At 32.5% G+C, this 24175-nt stretch overlaps 1 protein-coding gene across 5 annotated transcripts in view; it reads left to right on the top strand.

Moving 5' to 3' along the window:
• The window catches only part of LOC129906924 (transcription-associated protein 1), a 366133-nt gene that overhangs the window by 117520 nt on the left and 224438 nt on the right, over nucleotides 1-24175 (top strand). For all 5 annotated transcript variants that reach the window (XM_055982915.1, XM_055982912.1, XM_055982911.1 and 2 more), the window contains 3 exons: nucleotides 23055-23201; nucleotides 23273-23473; nucleotides 23526-24143. In XM_055982915.1, the coding sequence (XP_055838890.1) occupies nucleotides 23055-23201; nucleotides 23273-23473; nucleotides 23526-24143 (966 nt within the window). The remainder of the gene's footprint in view (nucleotides 1-23054; nucleotides 23202-23272; nucleotides 23474-23525; nucleotides 24144-24175) is intronic.

Genomic DNA, 24175 nt, shown 5'->3' with positions numbered 1-24175 from the left:
CTTTGACCCCCCGTAAATTTTTTTCCACACCTCGGATCGATGAGGACTTTTTAGATTTAATTTATGATGGTGTTTTCAACAATCCTACCAATTTTCAGCTTGCTGGGAATTAATGTAACCTCGGATGTCTAAATTGACCGGACTAGAATTGGTGTGACAAGAGAAACATTAAGGATTTTAATTACATGAGGATCACGGAAATCACGGAAAACCTTTTCACTAAGCCAAGTATTTTATTAGTTTTCTTTATAATATAATTAAAATGGTCAATAAATGTTAATACGATTCCGAGATCAGAAAAACTAGATTCACGATGTAAACGCGTCGAGTTTAAACGATTAATAACACCGGCACACAAAAAAAAAAAAGTGTCATGTACCAGGAACCAGACCTATCTTCCTATATGTTTTTGGGCACGCTGAATCCGAATTTGAAGTCCGTTTGGCCCCATCACCCTCCAGTTTTAAGCTGTGAGTGCATTTTATTTGAATTTTTATGACTTTTTTGGAGTTTTTTGCATTTTTCTCAAAACTGAAGGGTGACCGGGCAAAACGGACTCGAAAATCGGATTCAGCGGTCCCAAAAACATATAGAAAGATAGGTCTGCTTCCTGGTACATGAAACTTTTTTTTTTGTGTGCCGGGTATGACAGCGACATTTGTCGCGACAGTGCTAGCACACAAAAAAAAAGTTGTATGAACCAGAAACCAGACCTATCTTTCTATATGTTTTTGGGACCGCTGAATCCGAATTTCAAGTCCGTTTTGCCCGGTCACCCTCCAGTTTTGAGAAAAGTGTAAAAAAGACCCCAAAAACTACCTTTTTTTGAGTTTTTTGCATATTACTCAAAACTGGAGGGTGACAGGGCCAAACGGACTTGAAATTCGGATTCAGCGGGTCCAAAAACATGGAAAGATAGGTCTGGTTCCTGGTACATGACACTTTTTTTTTTGTGTGCCGGTGTAATTAATTAAATTATGTTTGCGTGTAAAACTCATTGTCCATTCCCAAAATGTATTTAGATCATATTGTAGTTTTTCACAGTCCGTAATGGAATTAATTTTTCTAAATATTTTTACATCATCAGCATAGATGTCATTGAATGTTTTAATACAGATGGAAGATCATTTATAAATAAAATGAACAGCAAAGGGCCAAGGTGACTCCCTTGAGGAACACCATAATAAACTTTAAATTGAAAAGAACGGTTTCTTCTAAACATAACACTATAATATCTATCTTTAAGGAAAGACGCAATCCACATAACAAAATGATTATTGAGTCCAATTTTATTCAAATCAAATGCTTTGCTAAAATCTGTAAAGATGCAATCTACTTGGGAATGATTTTCGAATGAATCCAAACAAAAAGTAGATAACTGCAATAGATTAGTGACCGTAGATTTTTTCTTCACGAAACCATGTTGATTTTAACATATAACAGATGAAGAATTAAAAGAAATTATTTCACAGGCAAGAGACTGGAACGATTTATAGGACGACAATTTGTTACTAAGTTCATAGGGCCTTTTTTATGAACTGGTACTAGATAAGAATATTTCCAAATACTTGAGAATTTACAACATTTTAAAGACTCGTTGAAAAGAATAAACAATGGATAAGAAAAAAATATAAGATACATTTTTTCAACATAAATGATGGTATACCATCTGGACCAGGACTAAAACATTCATCTAGTTTTAAATCATTTTCACGTATAGCAGCCTCAGAAATAGAAAAAAATAATTGAATTAAGATGTGTATATTCTAGTGTGTAAGGAGAGATAAAAGAAGTGCTTGTTGAAGAGAAATCTTCGAAAGCACTTTTAAAATAATCAGCAAACATATTAGATATTCAGCTCTATTCTGCTATTCACGTGAATCTCAGATCCGATTCACTTTAACTCTACTTTGCCATTCTGCTATCCATCGGGTAAAGTGCATTATCATACCTCTATTTGACGTTCACGTGAACGTCAACTTAAAAAAAAAAATGGCGACGAAGTAAATTGAAAGAAAAAAAAATGTTATTCTGTTTTTTTTGCATAGGAAAAATAAAAACAACCCATTACATACACGGTTAAAAATTCTGGAGTATTTTTTAATATTTTTTGGGTTACATATAGGTCTACACCAGAAATGTATTAAAATTTAGTACATGACATTTAAAATTTTTTAGTTAATACAAAATGTATTAAAATTTAATATAGCTGTATTAAAACATAATACAATTTATATTAGAATTTAATACAAAATGTATTAAATTTCAAGTATTGCATACCTATTAAAATTTAATTAATCCAGTCAAATAAGGGTTTAACCTCGGAATGAATGTTAGTAGAAATTTTTTTTGCTCAATATCTTCCTTTTGCCATTCTATAACATATCTCAAAAGTCTAGAAAAATCTCATGTCCGCTTGTCACGATTTCAAGGTCAAATCGCGAAATGGAGATTTTCAAAATTAGCAAAAATAGGCTATGGTATTATATACACATATGATACATTATTTCAAGGTATTTTTTAATGCTGATTCCAAAAAATCTAAAATCAAGACAATCTGACGTCTCTGGAAAAAGTTATACCTGTTTTTCATCTGTCAACTCATATTATTATAACAGTTGCAAACTTACTGCCGAAAAACCCTTAAAAGTTATGGTAGATGAACCAAATTTTGCATGAAGATTTTAGAATCCATCATTATTAAAAATCAAAACAATCCATTACAAAAAATATATATACCTACGAAATAATGGTATTTTTTGATGGAGCGGCAAATTTTAGGATATGCACTAAAGAAGATTCTTGTTCATCTTAGGAACAAGTGCTAATAGGCTAATTTTTTCATTTTAATCTTTGTTTGGATATTCTTTAACTACCCTCAAAAATCTAAAAAAATCTCATGTCCGCAAGTCCTAATTTTCTTGGTTTGAAAATAAGGTGCAGATTTTAAAAAATTAATAAGAAAAGTTTAAATTTTTATATGTATACCAACATAAGCGACATGATTTAAAGGAATTTTTTAACACTTATTCCAACAAAACTCACAAACAAGTCAACCTGACCATCCCTGAAAAGTAATGCACCTTATTCATGTTGATCTGACACAAATATCTGAAGTGAAGTTTTTCAATCTTTTAAAATCTGCACCTTATTTTCAAACCAAGAAAATTAGGACTTGAGGACATGAGATTTTTTTAGATTTTTGAGGGTAGTTAAAGAATATCCAAACAAAGATTAAAATGAAAAAATTAGCCTATTAGCACTTGTTCCTAAGATGAACAAGAATCTTCTTTAGTGCATATCCTAAAATTTGCCGCTCCATCAAAAAATACCATTATTTCGTAGGTATATATACTTTTTGTAATGGATTGTTTTGATTTTTAATAATGATGGATTCTAAAATCTTCATGCAAAATTTGGTTCATCTACCATAACTTTTAAGGGTTTTTCGGCAGTAAGTTTGCAACTGTTATAATAATATAAGTTGACAGATGAAAAACAGGTATAACTTTTTCCAGAGACGTCAGATTGTCTTGATTTTAGATTTTTTGGAATCAACATTAAAAAATACCTTGAAATAATGTATCATATGTGTATATAATACCATAGCCTATTTTTGCTAATTTTGAAAATCTCCATTTCGCGATTTGACCTTGAAATCGTGACAAGCCGACATGAGATTTTTCTAGACTTTTGAGATATGTTATAGAATGGCAAAAGGAAGATATTGAGCAAAAAAAATTTCTACTAACATTCATTCCGAGATTTACCCCTTTTTTCTCCTTATTTTACTGTATTAAATCTTTTTGTATTAATTTCTAATAAGAATTTTATTAAAAGTCAATACAAAAATATTTCAATTCAATACCAAATGTACTTAAAGTTCCTAAATTCATTACTGAAAATAAATATCATAAATAAATATATTTAATAATATAAAAATTCATCTGCAATGTATGCAGAAAATGTATGCTTCGAAAAAACACAAAGTGCCTTCAAATTAGTACAAATTTACAGTTTTTGATTTAATTTTTTTTTTTTAGAAAAGGTGCCTCAAACAATAGATTTTTTCTTTTTTTAAATGGCTGCTGGCGTCCACAGTACACATAAAAAGGTAATATATTCCGAAATGACATTGGTCGCCAAATTGTCAAAACATGGAAAAAATCAATTTGGCGACCAATGTCAGCTACCGTAATTATTTTAATTACACCACTAATTTTTAAAAAAATATTCACCATTTTCCGCGAAGAAACACGAAGAAAATGAGTTTATTTTTAATTTATAATTTTTTAAAATGACATTTTGTAAATTAAAATAAAAAACAAATATCCTGTTAACTGCGATTGAAATATAAAAATTAAAGGCAGACCTGACACGTGTACTGTGGTTGGCGTCGTTTGATTAAAATTTAATATTCTTGTATTACAATTTAATACTTTTTATATTAGTTTTTAATAAATTTGTATTACATTATAATACAATTATATTAAAATGTAATACATAAATATTAAAATCTAATACAGTGGTATTAAAATTCAATACAAGATTAGAATTTAACCCACGGAGGTTATTTTCTAATAATTTTTGTATTACAAAAAATAAACATAGTACTTAAATATTGAAATTTAATACAAAAAAGATTAAAAATAATTTTAATATTTTGGAAGTATTAAAATGTAATATTTTTTGTATTGAAAATTGCTTTAATACAAGAGCTGTATTAAAAAATACTCCAGAATTTTTTACCGTGTACTAACAAATACTTAAAAAGTTGTGAGAAGTTTACGGTGGTGAATTAATTTTTACTAAAAGTTACAGATCCGCAAAATTTTGTATGCGGATTAAAAATGTATGGAGCAAGTTCATTCACGTGAATAGTGGAATACCGAACAACATTACCGATATTACCGACGTGAGTTTGGATTCCCCCGATAAATAGCAGAATGGTAATTGGTGAATATTTAGAGATTATTCCCCGCGATGGATAGCAGAATAGGGCTGATTGTTTCTGGGATATGACTAGAAGAATTTTGAAACTTCATACTAGCTGGATAACCGTCAGATTTACGTTTATTTTTAACCCCTTGTAACCCAACATCGTAAATTTTAAAATTAATAATGTAAATCGAAAGCTAGCTATAAAAAAACACGTATTTTTTAAAAATTCAATAAATTCATTATTTGCTTAGTTATTTCGAAATTTACGCAGTAAAAAAAAAAGTTTAAATAATTTAATTTTGTATATAAATGCAAAAATTCAAACAAAAAGCTATCTAATATTTATTTTTAGGCGCATTCCTAAAATCCAAAAATAAAACCCCGTTAGTTTATGCACGAAAAATATTTTTTCTGAATTTCGTAGTTTTTACATAAATTTGCTTGTTTTCCAAAAAAGCCGAACTTTCAACATTAACTGCCAATTAAAAACTATTGGTGCTATTTATTAGAAATATGGCGCATTATTACGATAAAGCAATTCTTAAAGATTATGGAAGAAGCCTTAAAAGAATAAAAATATGTTTTTTACAGCTTTTGGGCGATCTTTTTCGGTTTGTTACAGAAATGTCACATAGGGCTACAAGGGGTTAAAGTATCTCCAAAACATAAGGGGGTTTATTTTAATTTCGCATTCAGTTTTTGAAATAAATTCTGAGTACAGAAAATCTGAATAGGTCACAAAGTCCATTTGTAGTTTTTGGTAGACTCTAAGTGTCTCATCACTTCTCGAAAGACTATATCTCAACCAGGCCTTATTTCTCTTATTATTAATGTTTTCAAATGTGAATCAAACCACGGCAGGTTACTATTTAAAGGTTTTAATTTGCGCAGTGAGATAGTATCCAAAAAACAATCAAATATAATTTCATAAAAACTTAAAATCATTTCGTCTAAACTCAAATTTACAAATAATACATCCCAGTTATTTTCTAGTAGTAAATTAAATAGGTGTTAAAATCAAATTCAATATGTTTTTTACAAAAATTAAGTACATTACATATAGATAAATTTAAACAAATAGTAAGGGCGGGGTGGTGGCGATCTTCGTGAACAAGTTTCGAATCGCATGGGATAACGGCGACATCAGCATTCATTGCGTCAGAGAAGTAGGTTGATTAGGTAGAAATGGCTGTCAGGAAATCGACTGACACACTTAGACCACTTATTGGTCCGTTGTGATACCATGATTTTGCGAGGAAATTCCTCACTAATTAAACCAGTTGAAGTGGTGAAGGTTGAAGATGTCAGTATTAATTAATTCACTAGTATCTTCTAAGAAATATTTTTCCAAGTATTTTTTACGTCTACTGGAAGGGGCAGGGCATGAGCAGAGAAGATGTTGGATTGTTTCTTCTTCTTCCTCATCAGGGCAACTTCTGCAGAAGTCGTTAGAGACTACGCCAAGTCTTATGGCGTGTCTACCTATGAGGCAGTGTCCTGTTAGGACCCCTATTACAGAGCTGATATGCAATCTGCTTAGAAACAATAAATTTTTTGAACGTTTTGGATCTAGCATAGGCCAGATATGCTTGGTCGTTTGGCATGTTATAATGTTTGACCATCTTGTGTTTGTTGCCTCTATAGCTTCTTGTTTCAGCATGAGTTTGCACGTTGCGATTGGTAAACCAATACTTGCCTTGTTGGGTAGAATTGGAGTTCAGTATGTAGTGCTGTTTCAACCGATTTCCCTTTATAATAAGCGTGTTGTGCTGTTGATATAAGATTGGGATCTATGACATTACGCAAGTGGATATCAATCATTCGTTCTAGAGTTTTAAGAAGGAATGATGATAAACTGATAGGTCGGAGGTCTTTGGGATTGACATGAGAGAATTTGGCTGCTTTGGGTATGAATACAACTTTAACTTCTCTCCATAGGGCAGGGATGTGTTTCAAGTCTACACAGTACACATCCATTCAGAATTATCTCTAAGATGGGAATTAGAATATCTGATGCCATTTGAAGTTCAGCTGGTATTATACCATCGGTCCACTTAATACCCTTTATAATTTTAGGCATTTTTTACCCCAATCTGCGAAAAAATTCCTACAGGGCTCGATTTTGGTATAGACCTTCGTTACGGCGTTGTTATGAAGATGTTAAAAATCGACATTGATATCGCGTCCGCATTAGAAGTTATAGAGGTCAAAAGGTCACGAAAATCAGTTTTTCGCATATATCTCTTGACCTGTTGCTCGGAGGTCAATAGGGGTCTATGGGAAATCTGTTTGTCATAAAATTATCTACAAATATTGCCTTATGCATTTTTCTGTAAATCCAATCGATTTCGGACTATATTATAACGTAGTCATTCAAACTACAGAAATTTGTTCAAAGTTTCGATATGACTCTTAGAAGTAGTCTAAGATTGATTTGGGGTGTTTTGATTCTCAAATGTTTTTACCCTGAGACCAAAACGTCTCAGGGTAGTTAATTTTGACCTGAGGGTCAAAATTAATTGCTAAGATTTTATTAAATAGTTAGTTAGTAGCTAAGTAACTTAGTTAGTTAGTTAGTTGGTAAGTTAGTTAGTTAGTTAGTAAGTTAGTAAGTTAGTAAGTTAGTTAGTTAGTTAGTTAGTAAGTTAGTAAGTTAGTAAGTTAGTAAGTTAGTAAGTTAGTAAGTTAGTAAGTTAGTAAGTTAGTAAGTTAGTAAGTTAGTAAGTTAGTAAGTTAGTAAGTTAGTAAGTTAGTAAGTTAGTAAGTTAGTAAGTTAGTAAGTTAGTAAGTTAGTAAGTTAGTAAGTTAGTAAGTTAGTAAGTTAGTAAGTTAGTAAGTTAGTAAGTTAGTAAGTTAGTAAGTTAGTAAGTTAGTAAGTTAGTAAGTTAGTAAGTTAGTAAGTTAGTAAGTTAGTAAGTTAGTAAGTTAGTAAGTTAGTAAGTTAGTAAGTTAGTTAGTAAGTTAGTTAGTAAGTTAGTTTGAATATCGATTACAAGTGAAACTTATAAAAACGTATTAATAAAAAGCAAAAGGGAATAGACATGTATTTTTCAGTATTCAAATACTGAATTATTCACCTATTATTACATATCATGTATTATGCCTACGCTTGAAACAGCTCTATTCCGAAAACGGTTGGATTTACAGAAAAATGCATAAGGCAATATTTGTAGATAATTTTATGACGAAAAGATTTTCTATAGACCCCTATTGACCTCCGAGCAACAGGTCACGATATTTATGCGAAAAACTGATTTTCGTGACCTTTTGACCTCTATAACTTCTAACGCGGAAGCGATATCAATGTCGATTTTTCACATCTTCATAACAACGCCGTAACGAAGGTCTATACCAAAATCGAGCCCAGTAGGAATTTTTCCGAAGATAAAACCTAAAATTACTGGACTATAAGCTTCTCTCTTTTAATCAGACCGAGATTGTTTTTTGAATTTGTGTCTGGCCCTAATGGGTCGAATCTGTTTATAATGTTTGAGCTACTTGGAAAGTGAGTATCTAATAGCAAATCGAGTGATTCTTCACAGGAGTTGGTCCAGGCCCAGTTATTTGTTTTCAAGGCACTGGGCATTAAAGGGTTTGTTGAGAGAATTTTTCTTAATCTAGAGGCCTCTGAAGAGTCTTCAATTTTTTCACAGAAATTTCTCCAAGAAGATGTTTTACATTTTCTCACCTGTTTTTTGTAGACTTTCAGGGATTCTTTGGTCCCAGTCTGAAATATCTGTAGTGGATTTGGCGAGATTGAAAAGTTTTTTACAAGCTTTTCTGTGCGGTTCTAGCCCTGAGTTCCACCAGTGTGGTTTCTGCTTTCCTCTTACTTGTAAAAGTGGGCAGGAGTTATTCATTGATAGGTTAAGGGCAGAAGTGAGATCATTGACTTTGTTGTTGAGATCGATTGTATTTGAGGGATAATTTAGAAATTCGGGTTTAAGTAAGCTAGAGTTTCCCTGTATTTTTGCCAGTTAGTTTTGCTATAGTTTCGGAATGCTAACTGTTTAGTAGTTACATCATTAAGACTTAATTGGATGTATCTATGATCGGAGAACGAATGTTCTTTAGATACTTTCCAATTCAAGATCCTTTGATGAATCGAATCGGAGACAAGAGTAATGTCTAGTACTTCTTGTCGGTTTCTGGTAACGATCAATAAGTGACTCACTTTTATCATTTATGTCGGTTCTTCCCCAGACCGTGTGATGGGCCTTAGCATCGCAACAAGGGAGAGGGCCGAGGTGGTCATGGCCGAGATATGCCGACGCAATCCAGATTGTCCCTTGGTCAGTTTGCGGTTACATCTCGATCGCCGTAATTAGGGAGTGAATATACATTAGTACTACTTCTTGCAAATATGCATGATCTGGGGTCACCTTTGTCCGATGCATATAGCAAGTTGAGTTGTACCCAGGAGTCCTGAGTCCCTGAACCATGGACTTGCAGATCCATGGTTCCTGGACCAGCACCACGTCTTCCCCATTCTTATGGATTCGGAGAAGAAGGAAGTTGCTTGGAGTGGTGAAGGTTAATCTGAACTAGCTGGAGCATGAATGCTACTGTTAGCTAGACTACCCCCACCACCGTAAGGTCGAGGTCTTCTTCGGATTCTGACCTAGAAGTTGAACGTAGGAGTTCATCTTCACTGAGAATCTTGTTGAGATTGTCGTTTGTCTCCATCTCAACATCGGAACTGTCTGACACTGGAGCCATTATGGGTGGCGATTTAGAACCTGAGGGGACCTCCTCAGTTGGGGAGATCACCGGAGCATCAACTTCTTTTGATGGAGCGTTGATATTTAAGGCGATATCCCCCTCCGAGGAGGGAACCTCAGGTGCTAGAGGTGCTGGAGGTGCAGCTTTTGCAGTCTTCTCATCTTTTTTATAGATCCTTAGGGTTGCGGAAGTCCATCCAAACCTTATCTGACTTTGGTTCGCAGCTAGGAGAGCCAAGGACTCCTTATTGATGACAATAATTGCCGATCTATAAGGGCCCGTTGCACAGTGCGGCGATTGTATGGAGATGGTGGACAAAAATCAATTTTCCAAAAAGGAATTGATTTTACAAAGAAAAATTGTTGTATATGTAATAAAGAGAAATTCTAAAAAAATTGACGAAATTTTCACGCCCCCTGCCACGCCCACTTTTGTATATGATTTTTTATATCTAAAAAACGGCGTGCACCATTTGACTCAAATTTAGGAAATTTGATCAAGAGGGGATACTTACAGGGGATACAGGAAGTGTAAGTCTATTTTTAAGATTAGCTTGTTCCCATCGTCGAGGTTTGAGTCAAAAAACTTAATTTGTATTTTAGATCATTTTTAAATTGTATGGAAAATTTTTGTTTATCTTCAATTCATACAGAATAATATAAACATATTCAATTCGTGATTTTTTGTAAAACAAAATCCATTTTTATAAATTTTTAATTTTTTTAAAGATTTGACCTTGTCCTAGAAATGTTGAAAATTTTTAAGGTTAGCAAAAATTAGCATGAAAACTTTACATTTCCGCAAAGTAAAATATTAATACAGTGTAACGACACTAAAAATGTTGCTATACTTTGCTAAAATTAATTTATAAACATAACCAAAATGAAAAAAAGCGTTAAAAAGCTGTTTTTTTATGCATTGCTTCCCCCTCGGATCAATATTTATGTCGAAATTTATCATTTTTTTTTCTTAAAACACTTTATGTGGCAGTTGCTAGTACTTAACTTATTCAAAATAAATTCAATATCTTCATATTCTCGCCTGTTTTTGCCAAAACAAATCCACCTTTCAATAAGTCGTTCATTTTTTCTGGTCCGACTTTGGCCTACAAAAAGTCAAATATTTTGAAGGTTAGCAAAAGTTAGAAATGAAACTAAACGTGTTCTCAAAGACCAATAACAACACAAGATAATGCCATAAATCATTGTGCTACAATTTGCTACAACTTTGTAGGCTTAATTTAGATGAAATTTTATGCCTTAAAAAGGAACTTTTTTCTATAATTCACTAAAATTCAATTTTATTTAAAAAATTAAATATAACTACTCATACAAGTTCTCAATGTATCCATTAATTATTATTATTCACAAATAAAAAAAATAAAACTTTGGTACTTTTCTTACACAAACCAAATGAAAATGCACAACATAATCCAGTCAAATAAGGGTTTAACCTCGGAATGAATGTTAGTAGAAATTTTTTTTGCTCAATATCTTCCTTTTGCCATTCTATAACATATCTCAAAAGTCTAGAAAAATCTCATGTCCGCTTGTCGCGATTTCAAGGTCAAATCGCGAAATGGAGATTTTCAAAATTAGCAAAAATAGGCTATGGTATTATATACACATATGATACATTATTTCAAGGTATTTTTTAATGCTGATTCCAAAAAATCTAAAATCAAGACAATCTGACGTCTCTGGAAAAAGTTATACCTGTTTTTCATCTGTCAACTCATATTATTATAACAGTTGAAAACTTACTGCCGAAAAACCCTTCAAAGTTATGGTAGATGAACCAAATTTTGCATGAAGATTTTAGAATCCATCATTATTAAAAATCAAAACAATCCATTACAAAAAATATATATACCTACGAAATAATGGTATTTTTTGATGGAGGGGCAAATTTTAGGATATGCACTAAAGAAGATTCTTGTTCATCTTAGGAATAAGTGCTAATAGGCTAATTTTTTCATTTTGATCTTTGTTTGGATATTTTTTAACTACCCTCAAAAATCTTAAAATATCTCATGTCCGCAAGTCCTAATTTTCTTGGTTTGAAGATTAGGTGCAGATTTTAAAAAATTGAAAAACTACACTTCAGATTTTTGTGTCAGATCAACATGAATAAGGTGCATTACTTTTCAGGGATGGTCAGGTTGACTTGTTTGTGAGTTTTGTTGGAATAAGTGTTAAAAAATACCTTTAAATCATGTCGCTTATGTTGGTATACATATAAAAATTTAAACTTTTCTTATTAATTTTTTTTAAATCTGCACCTTATTTTCAAACCAAGAAAATTAGGACTTGCGGACATGAGATTTTTTTAGATTTTTGAGGGTAGTTAAAGAATATCAAAAAAAAGATTAAAATGAAAAAAATAGCCTATTAGCACTTATTCCTAAGATGAACAAGAATCTTCTTCAGTGCATATCCTAAATTTTGCCCCTCCATCAAAAAATACCATTATTTCGTAGGTATATATATTTTTTGTAATGGATTGTTTTGATTTTTAATAATGATGGATTCTAAAATCTTCATGCAAAATTTGGTTCATCTACCATAACTTTTAAGGGTTTTTCGGTAGTAAGTTAGCAACTGCTATAATAATATGGGTTGAAAGATGAAAAACAGGTATAACTTTCAGAGACGTCAGATTGCCTTGATTTTAGATTTTTTGGAATAAGCATTAAAAAATACCTTGAAATCATGTATCATATGTGTATATAATACCATAGCCTGTTTTTGCTAATTTTGAAAATCTCCATTTCGCGATTTGACCTTGAAATCGCGACAAGCGGACATGAGATTTTTCTAGACTTTTGAGATATGTTATAGAATGGCAAAAGGAAGATATTGAGCAAAAAAAATTTCTACTAACATTCATTCCGAGATTTACCCCTTTTTTCTCCTTATTTTACTGTATTAACAATAAAATCTCGAGCTATCACAATGACTAAAATTTTTTTCAGTGCTTTTGAAAGTCCCGCTAATCCCCCAAAATGAGCAAAACAAAATTAAAAACAGCCAAAAACAGTAATTAAACATATGCTTGACCAGCTCCATAGCTTAGAAGATCAATATTGCATTTTTGTTTTTTTTTATTTTTGTCCACAGTCCACGCACTGTGCGTTGGTTCCTCCAGTTTTGCGACTTTCCAGTCGTGAGTGGGTAGGGATGGGTTTCCAAACTGGATAATTTTTAGAACAGTTTCCTTGCAGGCTAGTTCAGCTGGGATTCTGATACGAGCTCTAGGTCTGCAAGGAATATCTTCATTTGCCACAACCTCGAGCTTGGCATCAGGCCATAGCCCCTCTAGTCTGCTTATAGCAAGCTTATGTAGATCGCATGATCTCTTGTCACCGAATGCGACGAGCTTGAAGCGACCTTGGTATCATCCTGCTTCCTCAACAACTGCAGGCTCACCCGGATTCTCCATCATGAGAGTCCATTAGGAGATATTTAGTTTGTTTGAGACCATCGTCCATCGGTCAAAAAAGATCATGCCATCGACATTACTTCTATCGATAACTGCGAGGATAGACTTGTCCTTAAGAACGTCACTAAAGGACAGGTCTTTCCTAGTGTGAGTGCTGGAATTAAGCACTTTTTGTCTTTTAGGTTCCGAGACGGAATCTTCAACAGACTATTTCTGGTTAAAACAGCCAATTCCGGACCCACAGAGTGAACTATCGCTGCATTTGGAGTAGTAATTCTGTTACTATGTTCCTCGGCGAAAGCATGACTATGAGAGACAGCCTTACTTCCGTCAGGGAGTGGAGTAAACAACGTGTCCTGAAGGGGTTTGTTTTGACTGAGGGTGGATTCGTAAGAGTCCGTTTTTCAGTCATAGTATCCCCTTCCGGGCCCGTAGAATTATCTACATTTGTTTTTGGGATGTCAGTAGTACTGTAAGAGACAGCCGTACTTCCACTGGTGGGAGCTAATTCCTTGGTTAGAATTGGTGGTTGTTCGCCGGCCTCCAGTTTTGCACTTTGAAGTCTTTCTGGAGGCTGAGGTCGACTCACCTTTCCTTTTGTTTTTGTCAGCGTTTCTTTTTCTCTCCGCCGAGCTAACTTTTGTCACTGGCGACTTAGCCTCTTTCGAGGCCAAGCCCTCGCCGGCAGCCGCGACATCTGCCGATACTTGAACGTATATTCCCGTTCGATTTGCATGATTTTCGTTAGCTTTATCCATTTTTGTTTTTCAAGTTTTCTAACATTGAGGTAATTGTTGAGTTTTGTTTGTGAGATCCTGCAGCTGGATTGCTGGAGGATCCCACGATAAGCACTTCCACCACGACAAGGTCAACTCATAGGGGGCGTCAGAGAAGTAGATAAAATCTAATATTCTTCTATTTTCATTTTTAACTCCATTCAGCTGATTTAAGCCAAAAGATGCCATACCATTTATTTAGCAGAATTCGTTAGTGTTCGAAGCATGAGTGGGGAAATAGACATTATCATAAGTTGAACGGCACCATTCCAATTTGGGAAAATTAAAGTCCCCAACAATTATGATTTCGTCTGTTGGATCAATCTTTTCAAATATCGTCTCTAGGGAATTGTGCAAATTTTCATAGATTTCGATGGTAGAATTGAGTGGAATATAAGTTGCAACCACATAAATGTATCCAGAAGACATTTTTATTTTCACGCAGAACAAGTGAACACATAAGAGATGTTCTTAATCCAATCAATAACTCCACCAACAGTAGCTGAATCATTAAGCATGATATATGGGTGTCAGAGAAGTAGATACAATCTAATATTCTTCTATATTCATTTTTAACTCCATTCAGCTGATTTAAGCCAAAAGATGCCATACCATCTATTATGCAGAATTCGTTAGTGTTCGAAGCATGAGTGGGGAAATAGACATTATCATAAGTTGAACGGTACCATTCCAATTTGGGAAAATTAAAGCTCCCAATAATTATGATTTCGTCTGTTGGATCAATCTTTTCAAATATCGTCTCTAGGGAATTGTGCAAATTTTCATAGATTTCGATGGAAGAATTGGGTGAAATATAAGTTACAACCACATAAATGTATCCAGAAGACATTTTTATTTTCACGCAGGACAAGTGAACATATAAGAGATGTTCTTACTCCAATCAATAAACCTCCACCAACAGTAGCTGAATCATTAAGTATGTGGCGATCACGTCGAAAAATTTGACAGGTGTTATCAACAAACTCAGCGTCAATAAAAGAAGAGTGCAACCATGAGGCATATGCATAAAAATAAAGTATTTACTAGTAGTAAAAGGTTTATAGTAAATACTAGTACTACTAGTAGAAGCTGAAACTAATAGTATTTACTACATTCGGTATGCATAAACCTAAGTTTCTACTAGCTAGTACACTGAGGGAAAAAACGCAACGTAAAATGTAAAATGTTCAACGTTGATTTAATGCTGAAAAAATTAATATGAAACTTCTTCAAAATACAATTGAAACAACGTAAGAATTTTTTTTATTTTTGTCGGACTTCAGCTTTTGAATTTTATCACTCTAATTTTCAACAGTGAGATAGCACGGTGGTAAAGCATTCGCTTAGTAACCCAAGAGTTGTAGGTTCAATCCCCAGTGGCTGCCCATTTTTTCTTTTTTTTTTAATAAATTGGTGCTTTTTTTAAAGTTGAAACAACTTTGATTTAAAGATGTTTATAACGGTAATCTACTTTAAACTAACGATGTTCTACTTTAATTTTAAAATTTTCGTCTTCAACGCAAAATCATTCCGAAAAATAGCTGAATCAACGTGGTTTTCCTTGATTTTAAGTTGTTTTTTCCCTCAGTGTATAAGCTAGTAGTAAATACTGGATTCATCCCAGTAAATAATACTAGTTCATCTGAAAGTAATATTATACAGGGCGTCCCAAAAGTTAACGTCGAAACGAAAACGGTAGATAGGGTAGGTGGTGACAGTTATAAGTAAAATAATCAAACAAATCGCAACCATATAGTTTATGAGTTATTGGCATTCGAAAAAAAATCAAAAAAATGGTCACCCTGTGACGGTTTTTCATGTGCCGTGACTACAAATCTTAATTTTTCTCATTTTTTTTACATGACTCTAATTCAATGAACCGTAGTGTAAAAAAAATGCACTACGATGTTTCGGCAAGTTACCTAAAAAGTTGGTGTGTTCAATTCTCTTTTCAAAATGGTATAACATTGTTGAGAATCTAATATATAAAAATCTCGTGTCGCAGTGTTTGTTATCAAACTCCTCCGAAACGGCTGGACCGATTTATATGAAATTTTGTACACATATCGTGTAGGTCTGAGAATCGGCTAACATCTATTTTTCAAACACATAAATGGTAAGGTTGGTCCACCATAAATTTTTTTTTTATTTCTGAGAAAGCATTTTTTTTTATTTTAACTATGAATTTTAAACATTCTAAGACCAACCAATGTTTTTTAATCGAAATTTTTTGTTGAAAATCAAAGTGTTTTATTATTGTGAAACATTTTTTACATGTTTTTTGTTTTTTCTGTCGAAAAATTTGATCATTGTGATGTCAAATAAATCACATTTTGTGGAAAACGGGGAAGGGTATAGCCCGACTCAAGACAACATGATTTTGTACAGCCCGTATCAGGCAGCTTGACTCAATACTCAAGTAGGTGCGTATTTTTCGGGTTTAATTTTTCATGAATTAGAAATTTTTCGGTGTCAACTGGGAAAGCGAATGTGAAAGTGATCTTTGGTATCCTTGGCAAAAACAGTATAACCGAAATGTGAGTATGCATAGCCTTTTAGCCTTAGGACAAGATTGAATTATTCAGGCTTTGGGGAGATGACAAAACATCAGTCTTAATACATATTCAGAAGGTGTGTTAATTAAGCCTACTCATGTTATTCAACCCCCCGAAAAACCATAACAGGCTGCAATTTAAAGCTGCTAGACTTTTAAATTCGTTATACGCATAAGCCTTTAAAACTGCATACTCACATTTTGGTTATACTTGCACTCCCACAATTTGCTGTGGGCTCGCGGTCTATAACCAATGACACAATATTTCAAAAAAATCATTTTAATAAAAAAAATGTTTTGGTTGGACCAACCTAACCATTTATGGGTATGGAAAATAGGTGTTTGCCGATTTTTCGTTTCATAAAACTCGGTTCAGCCGTTTCGGAGGAATTTCATAAGTAACACTTCGGCACAAGAATTTTATGTAGGTATTAGATTTGTTGAGAAACGATTTGTGTTTTTATTGGAAAAGGTTCACACACTTAAGTGTCAAAAATTGGAAATAAATATTAGAAAAGGTTGAACGAAGTCCGCCGGGTCAGCTAGTATTCCATAAATAACCGAGATAAAATATTTTTCTTAAGAAATCCGACTTTTTTACTAAGTAGTTTTTCCATGCTATTTAAGTTTTTTTACTCTGAAAGGGTACAAAACTTATAGTACAGGTAAAATCGGCGTTTATAAAAAAAAAAAATGGTTACACTCATGAAACTTGGCAAAAAGTTTGCTTTTGGGATAAGAACCAAGTACAAAAAAAGTCTATAGAAAAAAGTTGGGTGGAAGGGTGTTTTTCCGCGGACAAGAGGGGGTGAAGGTCAAAAATATACTGAAAAAAATTGTTTGTCGAATATCATCATATGACACATGTTTTCAAGGTATTTTTTGATGCTGAATCTAATGACATAAAAATAAAGTCAATACGATTGCTCTAAGAGAAGTTATAGCCGTTGGAAAACAAGGGTGCTTGTTTTTTGACTTCAACAGGTAAAATATAACCGAAACCCATGGGAAAAACATGCTACACTGATGAAATTCGGGATGAAGGTTTTAGATAAAGCAGGGACAAAGGATTCACAAAGTTCTTAAAATTATTTTTGGTGGAAGGGTGTTTTTTTGATGGGTTAAGTTGTGTGTGAGGAAGGTATAATAACAGCTGACTTAAATTTTATTAATTTTTAAAACTTGGTGTAAATATTTTGGTTGTTATAAGAATTAAGAATCTATAAAGTGTACAAAATTATTTTGAGTAAAAGGGTGTTTTTTTTTTTAGAAATGATGAAATTCGGAATTAATACCACAAAAACTAGGAAAAAATTGTTACACCAATGAAATTTGGTAAAAATGTTTCATTTATAACAGAAACCAAGAACCCGAACAGTCTATACAAATATTTTAGGTTAAAGGGTGTTTTTTTGGGAAATAGGGAAAAATCCGCGATAAGTCCGATAAAATCAATGGTATAAATGTTACCCTTACGAAATTCATTAAATATGTTCTCTTTCCAATGGGAATTACGAATAATGTAAGTCTATAATTTTTTTATGTGAACGGGTGATTTTTTTAGAAGTAAAGAAAATATGGGTATATTTGAAAAAGTGTGTAATACTAAAGTAATATTAGTGGTACCCTATTGAAATATAGCAATTATGTTACTTTTAAGATAAGAAACAAGAATCTAAAGTGTCTATAAAAATATCATGGTTAACAGGGTGTTTTTTTGAGTGAAAACAAAAATGATGGGTCACCCCAATGAAATTTTGTAAAAACATTGATTTTGGGATAGATAGCAAGAATAAAGAGTTTTCATAAAAAAATTTTTGGTAAAAGGGTGTGTTTTTCGAAGAGACAGTAAAGTCTGCAATTGGTCCCAAAAAGCCAATGATTCATTTTATTTATGGTTTTGATGACAAATTGAACATTTTTGCTTTATCTTCGCTAGTTGTAACTTCGCCATTAGTTGTTGTGATGATGACTGGCATAGGAGGCTTCTTTCCTATAATACTGTTGATCTTCTTGAACGTATCCGGACCTGGCTTGATTGCTTGGAGTCTCTTCTGAAGCTGGATATCGTTGAAGTGCTGTACTGAGTTCCTAAACATAGTGTTTACACAGCTGAGTTCGCTGAGTAAAGTTTGGTAGTTGCTGTGTGCTGTTTTTCAGAGCCGGAAATCAGAGAATCAGATGAATGTGAGGATTGACAGTTAGCACACATTTGTCTTGTACAAGCAGAATTCGCGTGTGGAGGTAGGTTGCACATTAGGGTGGGTCAAAAAAATCGAAATTCGTTTTTTTGATTTTGTACTCCGAAAAATCGATTGCTAGACACCTCTAGAATATACACACCAAATATGAGCTTTTTATATTAATGGGAAGGTCCTCCGCTTCGCAATTTTCCATTTTTACATCAAGCTTCTACTAAAAACAAATCATTTTTTTATTAATTGACTTTTTAGCAATTTTCTTTACATATTCTTGTAGAAAATTGAAAGCTCTACAAAGAGGGCCTTAAACACTTTTTTCGTTTATCTTACCATTTAGTAGATATTTGAGGTCTAAAAATCGAGAAAATCTTTAAAAATTCGTGTTTTGTTCTTAATTTTGTAACAAATTAAAAAATTATAATAATCAAACGCGCATGACATATTCTTGTAGGAAACAGATTGCTCAAAAAAAAGGTTTTGGTCATTTTTTTCATTAATCTAACCATTTGAAAGATATTCAAGGTCAAAGTTAAAAAAAATTATAAAAACATTTTTTAGTTTTAAAAATTTTCCAATTCACTGAAACTTCATTATTTTCAGATTAGCAAGATGTATTCTTGTAGGGGCTTAAACGTTCTACAAAAAATTCATTGGCATCAAATTGATTGCTTTAACCGTTTAGAAGATATTCATATGATTTTCTCGATTTTTTTACCTCAAATATCGTTTTGTAGAGCGTTCAATTTCCTACAAGAATATGTAAAGAAATTTGCTAAAAAGTCGATTTAAAAAAAATGATTTTTTTTTAGTAGAAGCTTGATGTAAAAATGGAAAATTGCGAAGCGGAGGACCTTTCCATTAATATAAAAAGCTGATATTTGGTGTGTATGTATACAGCGGCGTATCCAGAAAAAATTTTGGAGGGGGCTGGAAAATTTTTCAAAAATTTTTTAGAGGGTAAATCTGCGAAAAAATTTTCATTTCTTTTTATTAATCTTTGATCGAGAGTTAAACGCTGTGCTGCGGTACTGAAAGTGGTATACCTAGTTGCATTATAGTGCTCTCGACAGATTCGTACTACTGTCTCCTCCTTTTACATTCAGAGTACCTAGTGTTTTTTCAAAATTCTTGTGTCCCAAATATTTTTCACAAACAGCAAGGAGTTGAGTCATCCTTAAATAAAAACTCCTTATTTCGTTCGAACTTTTTCATGTGCTGAATCCAAAACTGTTTACAGGTTAATTTATATCACGTCAAGAGTTTTTGGGTTATACTTATCAATATTTTCGTTATATACGACCATGTTCCGCAATTCGAACGAAAGTGAATTCAAATCACTTTTCAATTTCACGTGAAATGAAATATCAATATTCTTCATTTCGATCGGTTTCGAAAACTTCGAAATTGCTTCTAACTGTCAAAACTGAAGGATCTTCCATTTTTATTTTGTTTCTAAAGTGAAATTACTGCAATTCATTGGAAAAGGCCCCCAAATTCGCGAACAGAAACATAGTGAATTGAATTCTAAATTGAATTGAAAATCACCTATTTCACTTTCGGCAAGTGAGTACGCAAAAAGTGAAAGTCACAAAAACTAATTTTAAATGAAATTCTTTTTGATGTTTAATCCGAAATACATATGTTTTTTCGTAATATGTTGCTCTTTAATCCAAATCGGAAGCGCAATACTGCAATTTTCTTAAAGAAACCTGTTGACCACTTAGATTTCGAGATATCAAAAATTTCTATTTCCAAAAAAAAAATATTATTAAAACAAAAGTAAATATTTGATCAAATACGGCGTTTTGAGATTGCATAAGAAGTTTTGCAAAAATTTAACGGTGATGTAATTGGACGTCAAAATACTAAAAAAATTATCTAAAGAACCCGGAATTGGACTGAAATCCGAAAAAAAAAATTATCACAATCCTCATCGTCAGCTAAGGCTCTTACTCAAACAAACCCAAACATAGGGATGGCGGTTGTTACTACAAAAACCGGTTTTCGGTTTTTCCGGTTTTTTTCCTTTCATTTAAACCGACCGGTTTTAAACCGGGTCAATAAACCGTTTTTTTTTTGCTTGATTTATAAAAAAACAAAATTAAACCTAATTTGTCAACCAAAAAAAAAAAACTTTTCGAAGAAAATCCCTGAGCAAAGCTTTTTTTAGTTTGATTTTGTTATAAGGGCCAATTTATTGACTCTCCATTAAACTTAAATCGCCATTAAAAAAGGGAATTTCAAAATTTAAAACCAAATTCGTTTAATTCAGTCTCTTTTAAAGATTTTTTTGAAGTTTGGCATCATAAACTAATTGAGCATTAAATTTAAAAGTCGTTTTAGTTAAAACACCAAATTCGACCTTTTAAGAGGGATTTTTAGAGCAAACGAAGGTTTTAAACAGGATTTCTATTTATTCACTCTCCATTAGCGTCAAATGTCATTTCATTTATTATTTTATTAAACAAAGTTTCAGTGTAAGTTAACAATTAAAAATGAATAAAACATGCATGAATATGGAAAAATGGGATGGTGAAAATGTGTTCAATCAATTTCATAAGACCAACGTTTGGTTATTGGTAATTTTGGTTTACAGAAAAAATCGTTTTGGTTTTTTTTAGTTCAACGACAAGTACGTTATAGGAATGAATTGCTTCAGGTTTTGGTCACTACTGGCATTTCTCTCTCGCCAGACAAGAATATATTTATAGGCTTGCCAGAAATTTTTGAATCTATGGGTATGAGGGTTAAATAGACAACACTTTATTTGAGATTTTTAATAGACACAAAATTCAAAGAAATTAATTCATTTCTTATCCACTTCACATAGCGCAGAAGAGCACAGAGAATATCTTCACGACTAGTGAAACTAATCAGGGTTGAGATGCTGCGTAATCCTAATTGTAACACCTTCTGTTACGGGTCATCATTTTTGTGTTTTTATATTGTTTATCCTTCAAATCTTCAAATTTAAATATATTTTATTTGACAAAAATGTAGCTTTTGACAGTTTAATTTTTCAAAAAATAACCCTGCCATATTTTTAATGAAGTTTTAAATTTAAAGTTTCCATTAAAAGTAAAGACTTTAACTAAAGCAGAGTGAATTAAATGAATTTTTAATGATGGAAACTTAAAGATTAACAAAGCTTTTAACTAAAACGACAAATTTCAAAATTTAATGGAGGCTCAATAAATTGGCCCTAAGAGTTCTTAACTCACTCTTAATAGGAGTTTTGAGGAATTTGTTAAGCCGAATATGAATGAAAATTAATAATTATATGGTAAGTTGAGAGAGGGAATGAATGTTTTGAGGGTTTTCACTTTTTTGTCTCGTCGGATCTTTTTTTGTTGGACGTTTTTTTCAGCCGGTTTTTTTCGATTTTTCGGTTTTTTTGTAAAAACCGGTTTAAACTGCGCGGACAAAAAAAACGAAAAAAAGGTTGACCGAAGCAAAAAAACCGAAACCGGTTTAAACCGGCCGGTTTTTCCCATCCCTAATTTAGAGTACTCCTTAATAGAGTGAAAGAAAACGAAGTAATAAAGCTGTACACCAAAATTCACCCACTAAGAATTTTTCCGCAGATAAAACCTAAAATTACTGGACTACACCCTGCTCTTAGTAAGAAATGATTCACAACGGTCTGGAAAATATTTGTGTTGGGCAGTGTTATTGATCAAAGAAACTGTTTTTGGCATTTTTGGCACAAATATTTTTTATTTTAATTTTGAGACGATCTTAAAAATTTAACCCCTTGTAACCCAACATCGTAAATTTTAAAATTAATAATGCCAATCGAAAGAGCTTTAGTTATAATAAAACACGTATTTTTTTAAAATTCAATAAATTCATTATTTGCTTAGTTATTTCGAAATTTACGCAGTAAAACAAAAAGTTTAAATAATTTATTTTTGTATATAAATGCAAAAATTCAAACAAAAAGCTATCTAATATTTATTTTTAGGCGCATTCCTAAAATCCAAAAATAAAACCCCGTTAGTTTATGCACGAAAAATATTTTTTCTGAATTTCGTAGTTTTTACATAAATTTGCTTGTTTTCCAAAAAAGCCAAACTTTCAACATTAACTGCCAATTAAAAACTATTGGTGCTATTTATTAGAAATATGGCGCATTATTTCGATAAAGCAATTCTTAAAGATTATGTAAGAAGCTTTAAAAGAATAAAAATATGTTTTTTACAGTTTTTGGGCGATCTTTTTCGGTTTGTTACAGAAATGTCACATGAAGCTACAAGGGGTTAAAGGAATTTCACATTAAATTCATAGCTTTTCATATTGTGGGAGGGAAGATGCTTGGTAGACAAAAATATAAAAATATTTTGTGTTTACTTTTGGCATTTTTAAATCTTATTTCCATGCAACTACATCTCTTAACTGTTGTATAACAAAAAATTTCAGGATTCTCCTCCATTCGATCAGACAGTCAAAGCAAATACGTTGGGTATTGCTGGGACAAACAGTCTTAATGTCGCAGAGTATAGATGCCTGGTTAAAACTTTAGTAGGAGGAGTTAAGACCATTACTTGGGGTTGTGTTAGCTGCAAGGTAATTAAACTCTTATTTAAAAATTGACATAAATTCAATAATTTAATTTTATTTTATTGTTATATCGACAGCCCATGATTATCGAAAACAAGTTATTTCTTCCCCATGAACTCAGTATTTACATAGATTTAATATATTGGGCATTAGAAACACTTGATATATATACAGTAGTACCGAATATTCCAATAGGTTTGAACCAAATACCAAAACCTTCAGGTCATATACCACGCACAAAAGAAGAGAAGGAAGTTCTTGAGCACTTCAGTGGAATAGTAAGTAACATTCGTAAGTTTAATATTTTTTTTTAATTATTTCTTTTTTTAGTTTTTAATGATGCATTCACAAAATTTCCAAGAGATTTTCGCCACCACTATTGAATATATGGTTGAGAGAATTTACAAAAACTCGTCCATTCAGGTTGTAGCTAATTCCTTTCTGGCAAATCCTTCCACATCGCCTTTGTTTGCAACTGTATTAGTGGAATATCTCTTAGAAAGAATGGAAGAAATGGGGTCTAATGTTGAGCGGTCAAATTTATACCTTCGACTTTTTAAACTTGTATTCGGTAGTGTAAGCTTATTTCCAATTGAGAACGAACAAATGCTTCGTCCACATTTACACAATATCGTAAATCGCTCTATGGAACTTGCAATGACAGCTAAGGAACCTTTCAATTATTTTCTTTTGCTTCGGGCTTTATTTCGGTCTATTGGCGGTGGAAGTCATGATTTGCTTTATCAAGAATTTTTACCACTACTACCAAATCTTTTGGAAGGATTGAACCGTCTACAAAGTGGGTTCCACAAACAACACATGAAAGATTTATTTGTAGAATTGTGCTTGACCGTCCCAGTAAGACTTTCATCTTTATTGCCATATTTACCTATGCTAATGGACCCGCTTGTATCAGCTTTGAATGGATCACAAAATCTTATTAGTCAGGTATGTGGCGCACAGTTACAATGTCTACACAT

Source organism: Episyrphus balteatus, chromosome 1, assembly GCF_945859705.1.
Source record: "Episyrphus balteatus chromosome 1, idEpiBalt1.1, whole genome shotgun sequence".
Classification (NCBI taxonomy): Eukaryota; Metazoa; Arthropoda; class Insecta; order Diptera; family Syrphidae; genus Episyrphus; species Episyrphus balteatus.
The sequence above is the reverse complement of the archived record's forward strand: the minus strand, read 5'-3'. Positions and strand labels throughout refer to the sequence as shown.